Consider the following 13,356-nt stretch of genomic DNA (forward strand, 5'->3'; position numbering starts at 1 on the left):
GGCACTCACTGCTTGCAGGAGATGCTTCTGCTCCCAGATGTGGGGTTTGGTGCTGGGGGAGTCCCCGTGTAGCTCAGCTTTCCCATCTCTGCACATGCTGTGCACCCTCACACTTTGCTCTGGGCTGTTGCAGAGCGCTCCAGAAATGCAGCTCTGCATTGCTGTGCTTTCCTGCAGGCTGGGACCCCAGTGGGTTTTCCCACTTCCTGGCACCCGAGCACCAAACCTCCATGGGGCACCGGGGACAGCTTGGCCTTGCTGGGGTTCTGGGCTCCTGGTTCCTTCCAGCTAAGGGAGACTTTGCTTGGCTTCCACCCCAGCACCCTCCCCCCTTTCCCTCCCCTCTCCCTCCTCTCCTCCCTCCTGATGTGCATCATGCTGGGGTTTGGTGCCGTTATGCCAGAAAAACATTTTTTAGCCCCAAATCCTCCCCTGGTGGATTGGCATGGTTCTGGCGAGCACCTTTTCCTGCCGGAGGGATGCTCACTATACCACACCCTAAGCACCTTTCTGCAGTGCCAATGGACAGAAGCGTGCAGGGAAGTCCCTCAGCAGGTGCGCGCCGCGAGATGGAGCGAGCGCACTGTGAGCCGTGGTAAACCTCAGCCCTTCTCCAGGGGCTGAGCCTGGGTTCTCGGCAGCTCTCAGGATTCAAAAATTCATCTCAATCCTCCAAACCTATGTTGTGTTGCAGCTGGACCTGCTGGCCACCCAGGGGCAGACATTGGATCCTCTCTGCACAACTGGGGCTTCCATAAAACGTGTGTCCATGGCTGCATTGCAAAGTCAGCGTCCTGAGTCCTTAGGTGGCTTCTTTACCATCACCAGGAAGCCACGGGATCGCCCACACCTGGGGAGTTTCAAGCCATGGTGTATAAATTGAGAGAGATGAGTAGGGTCAACTTTTGTTCAGACGTTGCTCATCCTTCCCTGACATCGGTGTGCGATTCTCACAGCACAAAAACCAGAAGCAGTGCATTTTTTATTCTTTTATTTCCCTGATCCCATTCTGGGGCTGCTTTTGGAATCAGAGGCAGCCAGTCTTCCTGGTAGGAGGTTAATTAGTCTGTGGTATAAATATGTGCATGCCTCATTTTGTGAAAGGTGGTGTTGCATCGTGGTACACAGCTCGGTGGATCTGTAGGTGTGGTGTTGGCAATGCAGGTCCCGTGTGTTTGAGGGGTGTTTTGTGCGGGCAGCCCCTCACCCCCCCGGCTGAAGCTCTGTTTGCTGCAGGGGGATGCGTCCAAATCCGACTCAGAGGGCGAGCTCTTCCTCCGCAGCCTGGAAGAGGAGGGTGGACTGAAGAAAAACTTGTCAAACCCAGTCTGTGAGTACGGCCCCGGGACACCTGCCCTGCTGCACAACCCCCTCCACTGTGAAAACAGCATATCCTGGATGGGAAAACCCTCCTGGGGACAATGCCTTCATCTCAGCTGTGGCACGCTCTGTCCAGCTGGAAGACTGTGCTGCAGAGCTGGGAGCGTAAGCTGCAGGCAAAGGAAATGTGATGGCATTCAGATCTGAAATCCATTCTATTGGGAGTGTCCTCACAGGGGCACAAGTAGAGGGAGCCACCGAGAGTGTGGGAAAGAGGAGGAGGGAGAGCAGATAGGAAGCCCAGTGCAGGTAGGGAGCCCAGTGCAGCCAGGGTCTGCAGAGGAGGAGCAAGGTGGGTGTTGGTGGAAGGTTAGGGGTCACACATAAGGGATCTGCTCTCTTTGTTGGTACCCAATCCCATTCTCAACCTCCTGCTTTTCCCCACCATGCTGTCGGGAAAACTCTCAGCCCCCAGATGGCTCTCAGTCCCCTTCCAGCTGATGCGCAGAGGAGAAGCATATACTATGCAGCAGCTCTGCCCACCCAAGGGCAGGCTGTGTGCATGCCCACAGCAGCGGGACCCTAAAACCTGCCTTGTGTCTTCCAGTGGTGGCCCTGAGCGAGCACCCAGAGCTGAAGAAAAGCCTCACCCCACCGCTCATCATCCACACTGCAGCCACGCCGATGCCCATGCCCAAGAGCGCCGTGTTTGGGGACGCAGCGCAGGGCTATGAGTCGCGCCGGGCCAGTGGCGTCTCCATGGACCCTGCTGCCTACGAGCTCAAATCCCCGGTAAGGGCATCCTGTGCTTCCCGCGGTCGCCCAACGAACATTCGTGGGGCTCACGTGGCGGCTCTGAGCGGCGTCCATCCGCCTGCCCACGCCACGAGAACGGCCTGGCAGGGCGCGGGCGGCACGGGCTGACGCCATCCCTGTCCCGCAGCCCAGCGCCCGCAGCTCCCCGCACAGCCCCTGGAGCGCTGGCAGCAGCTGGCCCAGCCGCCGCTCCAGCTGGAACAGCATCGGCCGGGCGCCCAGCCTCAAGCGGCGCGGCCAGAGCGGAGAGCGCAGGTCCCTGCTGTCCGGGGAGGGCAAGGAGAGCTCGGAAGACGGGGAGAGCTCGGATGAGGAGCATTCCAGCCGTGCCGGCAGCGTCAACGGCTCCTTACCTCATCGCATGGAGTCGCTGGAAGCAAAGGGCTCCTTTGACCTCCAGGACACCCTGCAGGTGCCTTCGCTGTATCGGACCGGCAGCGTGCACAGCAGTCGCACCTCTGCCTCCGAGCACCAGGACTGCAATGGGAAAACCTCTCCTGGCCTACTGGTCCATCAGCTCCACCTGGACGACCCTCGGCCAGACTGCGACAATGCTGATGATGAAGGCAACATGGTAAGGAAGTGCTAAATGCTTGGTCTGGGCTTTTGTTGCTCATCCAAGTGCCATCTGTAGCTCTTGGAAGTGTGCTGGTGGGCACAAAGCCAGAGCCAAGGCAGGGTCTGAATGTCACCACCACCGCAGCTGGGGGTGACCTGGAGCAGTCTGGGCGGCGGTGTGACATTAAATGGCTCAGTGCCGTGTCAGAGCATTCCGGATGGACACATCAGGTTCCAGACAAACGCGTGGGGCCGTGGCTATCTTGGCCACCATCTCTGGAGGAGGTGGAAGTGTGTGGGCTAAGGACGTGGTTTTGTGGCTGTATGTCAGGCTGGTGGTTGAACTTGGTGATCTTGAGGGGTCTGTGATTTTACTCTATGATTGCACAAATCTGTTTTTTCCTTTCTTAATTTTTAATAAGTAAACATCCCTGCTCACCAGCCAGCATTTGGGTTTCGGCTGCCGTCCTTAGGAACAGACAATCTCTGTTGACATCAACAGGCAGTGCAAAGGCAAGGTTTGGCCCACAAGTCCTCTGGAGGCATTAGTCCTGCAGAGATGGTGACAATTTCCAAGGCTTTGCATTAATTTCAATATGAAGAGGCATTAGTCCATGAGTGTCTCTCTTTCACAGGCCTGAAAAATGCTATTTAGGAAATGTTAGCTAAAAGCATGGCAGCAGGAGAAGAAAAATCAGCTGTAATTTTGAGCTGATTAGAGCATCATCTCCAGCTTTGCATATTCTCTGCATCTGCACTTTCGAATCGTTGCACGTAACTTGCCATGTGCTGCCACTGCTCAAATGGTGTAGATGCCCCCAGACTGGGGAGGCAGGGAAGATGGGGCAGTGTGGCTGGAGTCTCAGGACAGGCTCATTTGGGGGCATTTTCAGTTCTTGAAGGTTCTCTCCTTGTTCTGTGGATTGAAAGATGCAGTGGTCGGATGGGATGTTTGATGGGTTGCTGACGGGTTTTGGGTACAGCCACGTGATGGGAACCGGGGCAGTAATGAGGGCCGTGGCTTTTGGGCATGATTTTACTGTGTTTCACTGAGTTTGTTGAATGAAAATGGGATTTGGAGCATGTGAAAGAATGCAAAAGGCAGCGGTGACTCCAGAGAGCAACCAGGAGGAGAAAGAGAGCTTGTGCAGGCAGAATAGAGTCACTCAGCCGTAAATCGCCTTTAAAACAAGCCATTATCCCATTACATCTCCAGCATGGATCCTCAGCCTGGGATTTTTACTGATTGTCTTAACCCGGTTTTTAACCTCCATAAAACAAATTGAATTTTTAAGAATAGGAGTGGTAATTATTTTTGGAAAAAACACTATTACAAGTGATCAAGGGACTGCACTCCTCACAGCTGGCTGAGGATGGCAACGTGTGCTGATTTCTGGGCTCGCACGCCCTGCGGGTCCCTTCCTTTCCGCGGCGGCTCTCTGGCATCGGGCAGCTCGTGGTGGGACGCGTCCCTCCTGCCCCCAGCCACGGCTCCCAGTGCTCTGCTCAATCAGATGCGTGTTTTTCATCTTTATTACGGCGGCTGTGTTTAGTGGAAAGCAAATGTCTTCTTTCCGTGTGCTGAGCTCTGGCCAAGCAGGGTTAGACCAGAGGTCCTTGGATTTTCTTGCGTGGAGCTCAAACGCATGGGGAAAGGACAGGCAAGGCAGGGTTACAGAGCGCGCCCTGCGCCGGTGTGTCTGCTGGGCTGTCCTCAGCTGGCAGCTGCCCTTCTCTGTGCCCCGAGATGTGAACTCACTGCAAATCACTGCAGCAGATGGGTCAGAAGATATTGCTTAGATTGGTGAAACGGCTCCCCAGCTTGAGGAGCTTTCCTTTCTGGTTTACCCCTGGCATTTTGGGGTTTTCTTAGCCCTTGTTTGAGCCTTGGCAGAGTCAGAAAAAAAATGTCATTATTTGGTTAAATTGAAAAAAATAAATTAGAACTCCCTTACCAACGGAAGAAGAAAGGAACTCAACTGTTATTCAGATCAAAGCAATCCTAAATATGCCCTTCTGCAACAAAGCTTAACAAGCTCTCCTTGCTGGACGGTTTTGATTGCTCTCACACAGAAATAAAGGCAGTGTGAAGGCTGCCTTTGGATCTCCCAGTCTCCTGTTATATCAGTGCTGCTCCTCCTCACAGAGGTTATCTGGAATTTGCACTGCTCAGAATCAGGCCCTGCCTGCTCTTCTCCCCTGAAGTGCAAAATCAGGGCAACAAAATCTGTTCTTCGTGGAACGAATGTAGGCAGGGAGGTCAGCCGTGCAAATCCACCCAGGCACAGATCTGTGCCTCACTGAGCTGAGATCCGCTGCCTGGTGGGTTTGCATGGAGGACCCGGGCTGTGGGTCTGTGCTGGGGGATCTGCTGACCTGGGCCGTGTTACCACTCCCTGCTTGTGCCAGTTGCAAAACTTCTGTACTCTGGAAAGGGAAGAAAAACCCAAATGCTGAGTGCTCAGCGTGGGATTGAGGAGAATACCTGACGTGTCCCCTCCTCCCAGGGGCAAAATCCCCATGGCACTCGCAGCTCTGATCCTCTCTGCCTATTGCACTTTTTCCTGGGCCGTTCTGCCGCTCCCCCAGACCACCCCAGCCTGCCCCTGCTGCACAGTTAAAACAAAATAATCGGGTCCTGAGCGCCTCTGTGCAGCTTCGAGCTTGCCTGGAGGTCTGTTGCTGCTCATAAAGTGTTTTTCAGCAGTTCCCCCCATCCTTATAATAAATCTTTTATAAATCTAACCCTCTCCCTTACTCCAAGGAGTGCATCAGTCATCCTTTAATGCCAGCTGCCTTTCATCCTGCCCTCAGAACTACATTAATATCTGGAAGTTCTAAAAAAAGAAGCTATTTATCAGCAGCTCTCCTTAGCAGGGGCCGGGGGGGAACTGTGCTATGGGGCAAAGGCAGCCAACATCTCTGCATCCCGCTGTGCAGAGGGGGGGCAGCCGGTGGCAGCCACTGGGGCTTTGGTGAAGCCACCAGCAGGCAAATTAAAGAGCAGTTTCTTCTCCCCGACCCCCCCCTGCTCGGTCTTTATTCATCTCGTCCAGGTGTGTTTTATGGACAAATAGATATGATTTAAATAACATAATTGATATATGGCTGGGAGCATAATGCAGGCTTGAGCAGCAATCAGGCTGATTGTGCGCCGTGGATGTGAGTCTGGACCTTGCAGAGGAAACGTTTGAAGGGACTTGGGCTGGAAGCGCTCGCTTTTCATTTTGCAAACATCTTGCATTTGGCACAGATTATCAAACCGTGCCCTTCCACCCGTGGAAATGTGGAGTCATTCCTTTGCTTTAGATTCCCGTGGCTGTTCTCTGGGATGGCTCTTGGCCCTGCTCAGAGCGGCGCTGTGCTGCCCTCGTGCTGACACGCCGAGTGGGGCTGCGATGGAAGATCGCTTTCTGCCTTTGTTATCTGACTGAGCCCATGAACTGTGAGCTGCAACAATTAGACAAACCCCAAAATATCTCTGGCATTAGAATTGGACAAAAGGAATAGAAAGAAGCATTCTGTGCTGCTGACGCATTACCATTCACTACAAATCCCCATGATAAATACCAGAACTGCTTTGAATACTGGATACTCCTGGAAAGCTTCCAGCTTGCAAAATGAACCGGACGGAGCCCGGCGATGCTCTGTGTCCTGGGGCAGCAATCCCTGCTCTGCCTGCGACTTCGAGCACACACCAGAGTTGATCCATTTATTTCCTTTTGTTACATCTATGGATAATTCAGCGGAGCGGGCTGCCTGGAGGGACAGCACAGCCCCAGGATGCGTGCTCTATTAAAGATAGTTCAGAGTAAGGGGAGCTCATAAAGGGGAGCTCATGCCTTCTTGTCTGGAGCTGGAAAAAGAATGTACAAACAGCCCTAGTGTGGCCAGAACCCACTGGTGCGCCGTGCTTGGGGTGTCTGGCGTGGAAAGGGAGGGAATGATGAAGAGCTGAAGGAAGGTGGTAGGAAAATCCAGCTGGTTTGTTCCTCAGATCTCTCCTTTTCTGTTCACAAGGTTGTTTTCATTCCAGGAAGAGTTCAGGTTGTCACCAAGTGCTTTCATTAAGGTGGGCACTACACTAGCAATTACCCATTGCTAATGAGGCCCCTGGCTGAGTGCATACAGTAGCAGAAAGCATTACCTCCATTCCACTCAATTACCCTAACAAATCCCATTTTTAAGTCCAGAGGACCTCAGGTTGCTAACAATTTGACTCCAAGCAAGGACAGAATCCCCCCTTCCCCATTTCCAAGATGAAGCACATGCAGTGCCAGAGCCCTGCTCCTTGGGCATCATGTGTGGGAGTTGGGAAATAGGGGTAATGAATGAGCAAGAACTCACTTTAATTTGTCCGTGAACACGAAGCGCTGCAGTGACGTTGCATCACTGCTCTGTGGGTTCACCTCCTGGCCTCCCTTTGGACACCCAAGGTGAGAAGACCTGACCCTGAGGCTGCTGCAGCCAGGACCAGGTGTTCCCTCGGCGCTGGATTTTCTTGTCTTCTCTTGATCTGTTGGCCAAAGCATTACAGTCTGCCCTCCTGCCCTTAAACAACCTCACCAATGGTCTCAAATATGTGTGGCTGAGGATGCACTGTGGTTTCAAGGAGGAATTAATTCAGGGGAGTTGGATCACCGGCGCTCAGCCAGGAGGTCAGACAGGCCACGATGTTCCCTTCTGCCTTCGTAATCCATGGCCTGATCTGGTCATGCTGAATGAGAGGCAGATGCTTGCCATTGTGTTCCTGCACTGAAATGCAGCTTCCAAATGGTTTCTTTGGCTTTCCGGTGGTGTGCAGACATAGGGCTTGGCCCAGCAGGCAACAGGAACACCTCAGAAGATTCAGGTAAGCACCTGCTGAGAAGTCAGAGGGTCTGTGGCTGAGCTGAGCAGGTTGTGGGTCCTCTTGGATGAGGGTTTTACTTGCCATCTCCATCCCTTTAGGTTGTCACATGCTGGATGCACTGTGCACAGCAGGCAGGAAGATGTGACCGCGGGGGTTCATGGCACCAGCACAGCCCCAACCCTACAGGTCCTTTAGGGGAAGGCTGTTTTCCTTTGGTTTTACTGAGTACCTGGGGATATTTGTTTAGTTAAAAATTTCCCTGAGTCCTTTGCTTGGGAGATCTGGGGGCGTCAACTCTTCTCTCTGCTTTTCCTCCTGGTACATCTTTGTTCTCCGTTTTCCTCCTAGAGCAAAAGGGACCGCATGAAGGCCTGGGTACGGGCACATCTCCCCACCTGCTGCAAGGAGAGGGAATCCTGGTCCATCTATGTCTTCGCTCCTCATTCCAGGTATGGCAGCCTGTGTGGTAGGGTGTGCAGGGCACCGATGCCTCAGAGAAATCTAACTTTGCACACAGTCAGTGCACGCTTAGAACACAGCAGAGGATCCTCCTTGCCCTGCCAAATCCTCCTCTCAGTGCAGACTTCTCTGTCCTCCCCTTTCTCTCTCTCCTCACCCAGAGGACCTGAGCACTGCCCTTCCTAAAGCCCAGCCCTGGGCTCCAAGATCCCAAACCCATTCTCTGGACACTGCCCACACGTGATGAGAGTTTCCCGCGTTTGAGCTGATGGGCCCTGGGCAGCGTTGGGGTTCATTCATACAGAGATTAGAGAGATTTTCAGAAACAGACTTAGGGGAATGTAATATGGTATTATAAATCCTGGGTCAGTGTACAACCATCTGTCACAATAAATAGCTTCTGTTCCTTTGGTCGTGTGCGCTCAGCCCTTACACTGCAGGTATTTAGAATCACAGGATGGTTGGGTTGGAGGGAACCTGGATCATTCAGCTCCAACCCCTCTGCCATGGGCAGGGTTGTTAACCACTAAATCAGGCACCAGACCAGGTTGTCCCAGACTCCATCCAACCATTTCTTCCTGTCTATAAGCTAAAGCTGAACTCCACAGAGCAGGCAGGGCTCAGACCCACACCTGGATGCGTGTCTGAGCTGTGCAAGCAGCTGCTGTGCTTTGAGCAAGACTAAGTCCCCCATGGATGTTGCTGGGGCTGGAAATCTGTGGTTCTAATTTGAAATCGATCTTTGCAGCTTGAGTCCTTTCCTATTCATACCCAGATGTGCCTGCAGCATGGGGCTCTGCCAGGGAGGGGATTGCGGAACTGCGGCTCTTCTGCTCTGCAAACAGGGAGCTCAGTTCCCCGGCTGTGCTGGAGCTGCAGGAGCGCGCTGTGCTGTCCCCACCAGCTGAGTGCTAACAGCCTGTCTGTGCGCTGTCTTCTTTTCTCATTTCTTGGCAGGTTCCGTCTGATGTGCAATAAAATCATCACGCACAAGATGTTTGATCACATCGTTTTGGTGATCATCTTCCTCAACTGCATCACCATCGCCATGGAACGACCCAAAATCGAGCCTCACAGCGCTGTGAGTTTGAGTTTAATGTTTTCCATGTTCTTTGTGGAGGCAGCATGTGTGGTTCAGTCCCTGCTGCCGTGGATGGGGGCTCAGGCTTTTCTTTTTGAAGTGCAGAGCTGCCAGTGTCCGTGCAGAGGTGGGTGTGGGGTAGGTACAGGGTGATGCTGTCCAGAGAAGGCTTCTCCCCTCCTCCTGCTCCACGTGCTGCTGCTGCTCCTGGCCCTCCTGGTTCACAGAACAGGAGCAGAGCCCGTGGCCTGCCACACATCGAGGCCCCCCATGCAATATCCCATTTCTGCAAGTATGATCAAGGCTTTAACACATGGCACAGACACGACATCTGTCTCTGTTTCCTTCTCTGATCAACCTTCATTTCTTCCATCTGTTGTTCGCGGGCACGTATGGATGGTGAGAAGGGAACAGGGGAAGCCATTCATTTTGTATTTTTCTCTCCCCTTTGTCTATGATCTTTGCTGTGACACAAGGAAAACTGGATTGACATGTGCACTGTAATCCCATTCCCCTGAACCATTCTGGTTTAATAGATTGTGTAGAGATTTTTCAAGCCAGACCCTCACAGCACCCACTTCCATCACTCAGAGGGGCAGAACCATCCGTTGCTCTTTTATTTTAGCATAGGCTGTGGCTGAGATGTATGCTGGGCTCTTGCTGATGTATTCCGAAGACTGCTCATATCGCAATCGTATAGAATCGCGGTTTGTTGTCGTAGGCGTGTCAGGCTGTTCATTTCCATGGATCTTCAATGTTAGACCTCAAAACCGGAGTCTTGGCTGCTCTGTGCCTATTTTAAGCTTTGCTCATAGTCCTCTTTACTGAATTGGAGGTCCCTCCCCTAGATCCATTTTTTCCCTTTGATTATCACGCAGCCACGATGCATCACCTTGCAGCTGTGAGACGAGAGCAGGGCTCCCTGCCAGCCAATGTGGCAGGAGGAAATCACCCCCTGCTCCCCAGATGGGACACCCTGGAGATCCCTTAGGCTTCCTTGAGCGCCTTGCAATGTCCCATGAGACCTGCCAGCTCTGCCTCTGAGGCTCTTATGGGACTCCCTTCAGACCCCTCTTCTCTAGGCCAAAACAACCCAGCCACACTTCAAACGTCTTCTCTTCTAGACTCTTCATGATGTCTGCAGCCCTCCTTTGGGCACTCCATCCTAGCTGTGTATCCATTTGTACTGTGGCACCCAGAGCTGCACACAGTGATGGTGGAGTGGTAGTGGTGCGGTGCAGAGCAGACAATTCCTTCCCTTGCCTGGCTGGTAACGGTAGAGCTTGGTGCAACCCAGCAGCACCAGCAGTATCAGTCTGTAGCCAAAATGAAACTGAAGTGTGGCATCCAGGGCTGGGAGCTGAATTTGAGCCATGGTGTGGGTGCAGCAGAGAGGAGCAGGGCTGCCAGGAGCAGTGCCCGTGCCCTGCTCACAGGGACAGACCTCTCATCTGGAAACCCAGAGTCAGTTTAGCTTCAGTTGGTTAAAATAATTGTCCTTTGCCTCTCTGAGCTGTGGATTTTCTAGCTGCTTCACACAAGGTCTCATTCCCTGCCCCAGTTTCAGCTGGCTTATCAGAAAGGGATGCTGCTGCCAGCCAACACGCGCTCCCCATCTCCGAGTGCACGACATGGGCTGCAGAGATTATCCTCCAACACAGCCACATGCTCACCAGGGAGGGCTGTAATATCCTCGTCTCTCCCCCACGATATTGTTGTTTTATCTCCAGCACCACCAGCAGTTCCCTGCCCTTCCCCACGCACTGCCTGCCCTGCAGCACTCCTTTGTGTGCCCGGCAAAGACGGTTCCTATCGCAGCTCCTGCAATCACGCTGCAGGGCCAGGACCTCATTAATTATGGGCCCAGGATGGAAACAAACTGCTCTGTGGTTCCTGAGTCACTTTCAGTAAATCATGATCTGGCAAGTGAGAGGGTTGCCAAGGTGTTTTGTCCTGTTTGAATTGCATCTCATTTTGTTCGAGAGATCTGCTTCTCTTACAGGATGGCTCTGTAGGGAGCAGCAGAAATAAATCCCAAATTGTTATTAGCAGAACTGGGGCTGGTTCAATTGTATGCACACAGGCACGCTCACCACTTTCTTCCAACTTCCACCTTCTGCTGTCCATTTCTCAGTGCAGGCAATCAGAGATTGCTTAGGGATTAGGGAGAAGTGTAATTTATTTAATGATCATCATTAAAAGGAAAGGTTTCTGCTAACTACAGATAGGGAGCCAGGCCGTGGTCTCATCTGTAATCACTAGCTGCTATTGCGGCACAGTGGCAGCGAGAACTGCACGGTCTGGTGGATAGTGCAGGGACTGGCAGATGAGATGAGGCTGTTGGGCTCCCTGCCCAGCTCCAGCCCATGGCTCTGGGCAGGAGAACGACCCTTTGGGGCAGCTCTCAGCTGGCGGCAGCCTCCAGAGCTCTGCTGGCTTTGGTGGAGCCGGGACAGGTCCTGGCAGCCGCGCTGCAGCCTCCCCTGGGCCCTGCTGGCCTTGCAGCACAGCCACGCTGACACTGACTTCACGTAGTGGGAAATGGGAGCGTGGTGGTATTTGCACTGTGTGTGATGTCTGCAGTGAGGGGCAGAGAGAGATTTGCCAAGTGGGTTCCAAGGGCAGCCGATGTCCCTGTGCCTGCTGGGGAGGCAGGTGGTGTTCGGGGGCAGGTGGTGGCTTTGGGGTGAGGGGAGCTCTGAGGGCAGGGGGCCTGGTGCTGTCGCCCCTCCCCACATTGCTGACCCAGCCGCAGGCAGCACAGAACCACCGACGGCATTTGTCTAAAAGCGTCGTGTAAAGCGTTGTCTCTCCTTTCCTCTTCTGCAGGAGCGGATCTTCCTAACGCTCTCTAACTACATCTTCACAGTGATCTTCCTGACTGAGATGACAGTTAAGGTAAATGAAGCCAGAGGGGAAGTGTGCCTGTATGATATTAGTGATGTGTTATTGCAGCGATGAGGGAGGCGAATGTTTTCATCTTCTGAACCATATTCGAATGCCCACCACAGCCTTACGCTGAGCGCATTTTACATCGGAACAATCTCACTGAAGTTGCTCTTGATTTACACCATTATGGGATGCTTCCATTCAGCAATCCTCCCCTATTCAGCAAAGCTCTCCAGCACACTCTTAGCGTCAGCCATGCATGTAAGTCCCATTGTCTTCAACAACCCATTGTCCTCACAACCTAAGCAGCTCTGTGCCTTCCTGAGCAGGCAGAGACTGGAGCACAGCGAAACACTGTGCTGGGTTTGAGGCGGGAGGCTCACAAAACCCATTGCTGTAAATCTCTCTTGTGTAATTCATAACGATCTCGCGGAACAATTGCTCTCTGGAAAGCTTCTGGAGTTTCCATGTTTGCAAAGCTTGTAAATGGTTGCTTGGGTGAGCCACTCAGCACCTTTACTCCAGGAATCCATGGCAGTAAAACACCATCCACCTTTATACGCTGGAGCGGAAGTTGTTAGCGACACTTCTGTGCAGCGTGTCTTAGCTGCATTAAAAATACAGCAGCTGTAAGGGACAACGTGGGGTATATCTGCAGAGTTATTGTACAGTCCTTGAAATACAACACTTTGCTGATTTGTCTAATTAGGCTTCTATACTGGGAAGCAAATGGCCTTGCAGACTCATATCTGTAAATAATGCATTCTCAGCAGGTTGCTAACGGGGAGAAAAGCATCAGATGCAAAAGTCGTAATTTGCTGCACCTTGTTGTCCGGGCAGGTGGTTGCACTGGGATTGTGTTTTGGGGAGAAAGCCTACCTGAAGAGCAGCTGGAACGTTCTGGATGGGGTGCTGGTCCTCATCTCCGTCATCGACATCCTCGTCTCAATGGTGTCAGACAGCGGCACGAAAATCCTGGGGATGCTGAGGGTGCTGAGGCTGCTGAGGACACTGCGGCCCTTAAGGTGAGCAGAGGGTGAAGGAGACCTTACAGAGCACGGGGGCTGTGCAGCAGTTGTGCAAGGGAAGGGACAGTGTTCTGCTGAGCCCTCAGCAGCTCTGGGCTCTTGCGGTGCTTTGGGAGCAGCCCCACGTGCAGCAGTGAGCTGATCGATGCCTCTTCTGCTCATTAAAACACACATCCCCTGCTATTTGTGTTCTCATTTGCTCTGTGCAAAGTGCAGCTTAACAGCTTCCCCCCCTTTCCTTCAGGCAGTCGATGGCTTTTGTAACACAGGAGGAAATTAGTAGCAGGTGGCAGATCATTTGTAAGGAAACAGGGACTGAACTGCCGCTTAACCTAGAATGCGAGGAACCTTTT

The 13,356-nt window shown here is 52.8% G+C and overlaps 1 protein-coding gene across 1 annotated transcript in view; it reads left to right on the forward strand.

The window, feature by feature from the left end:
- CACNA1G (calcium voltage-gated channel subunit alpha1 G) overlaps window positions 1-13,356 on the forward strand; it is a gene marked incomplete at both ends in the record, with an annotated part of 100,482 nt that overhangs the window by 49,080 nt on the left and 38,046 nt on the right. The window contains 7 exons of the mRNA XM_079544415.1: window positions 1,200-1,330; window positions 1,928-2,112; window positions 2,264-2,710; window positions 7,895-7,995; window positions 8,963-9,086; window positions 11,916-11,984; window positions 12,816-13,000. Of these exons, the coding sequence (XP_079400541.1) occupies window positions 1,200-1,330; window positions 1,928-2,112; window positions 2,264-2,710; window positions 7,895-7,995; window positions 8,963-9,086; window positions 11,916-11,984; window positions 12,816-13,000 (1,242 nt within the window). The remainder of the gene's footprint in view (window positions 1-1,199; window positions 1,331-1,927; window positions 2,113-2,263; window positions 2,711-7,894; window positions 7,996-8,962; window positions 9,087-11,915; window positions 11,985-12,815; window positions 13,001-13,356) is intronic.

This window comes from Tetrao urogallus (assembly GCF_951394365.1).
Source record: "Tetrao urogallus genome assembly, chromosome: 18".
NCBI classification, from domain to species: Eukaryota; Metazoa; Chordata; class Aves; order Galliformes; family Phasianidae; genus Tetrao; species Tetrao urogallus.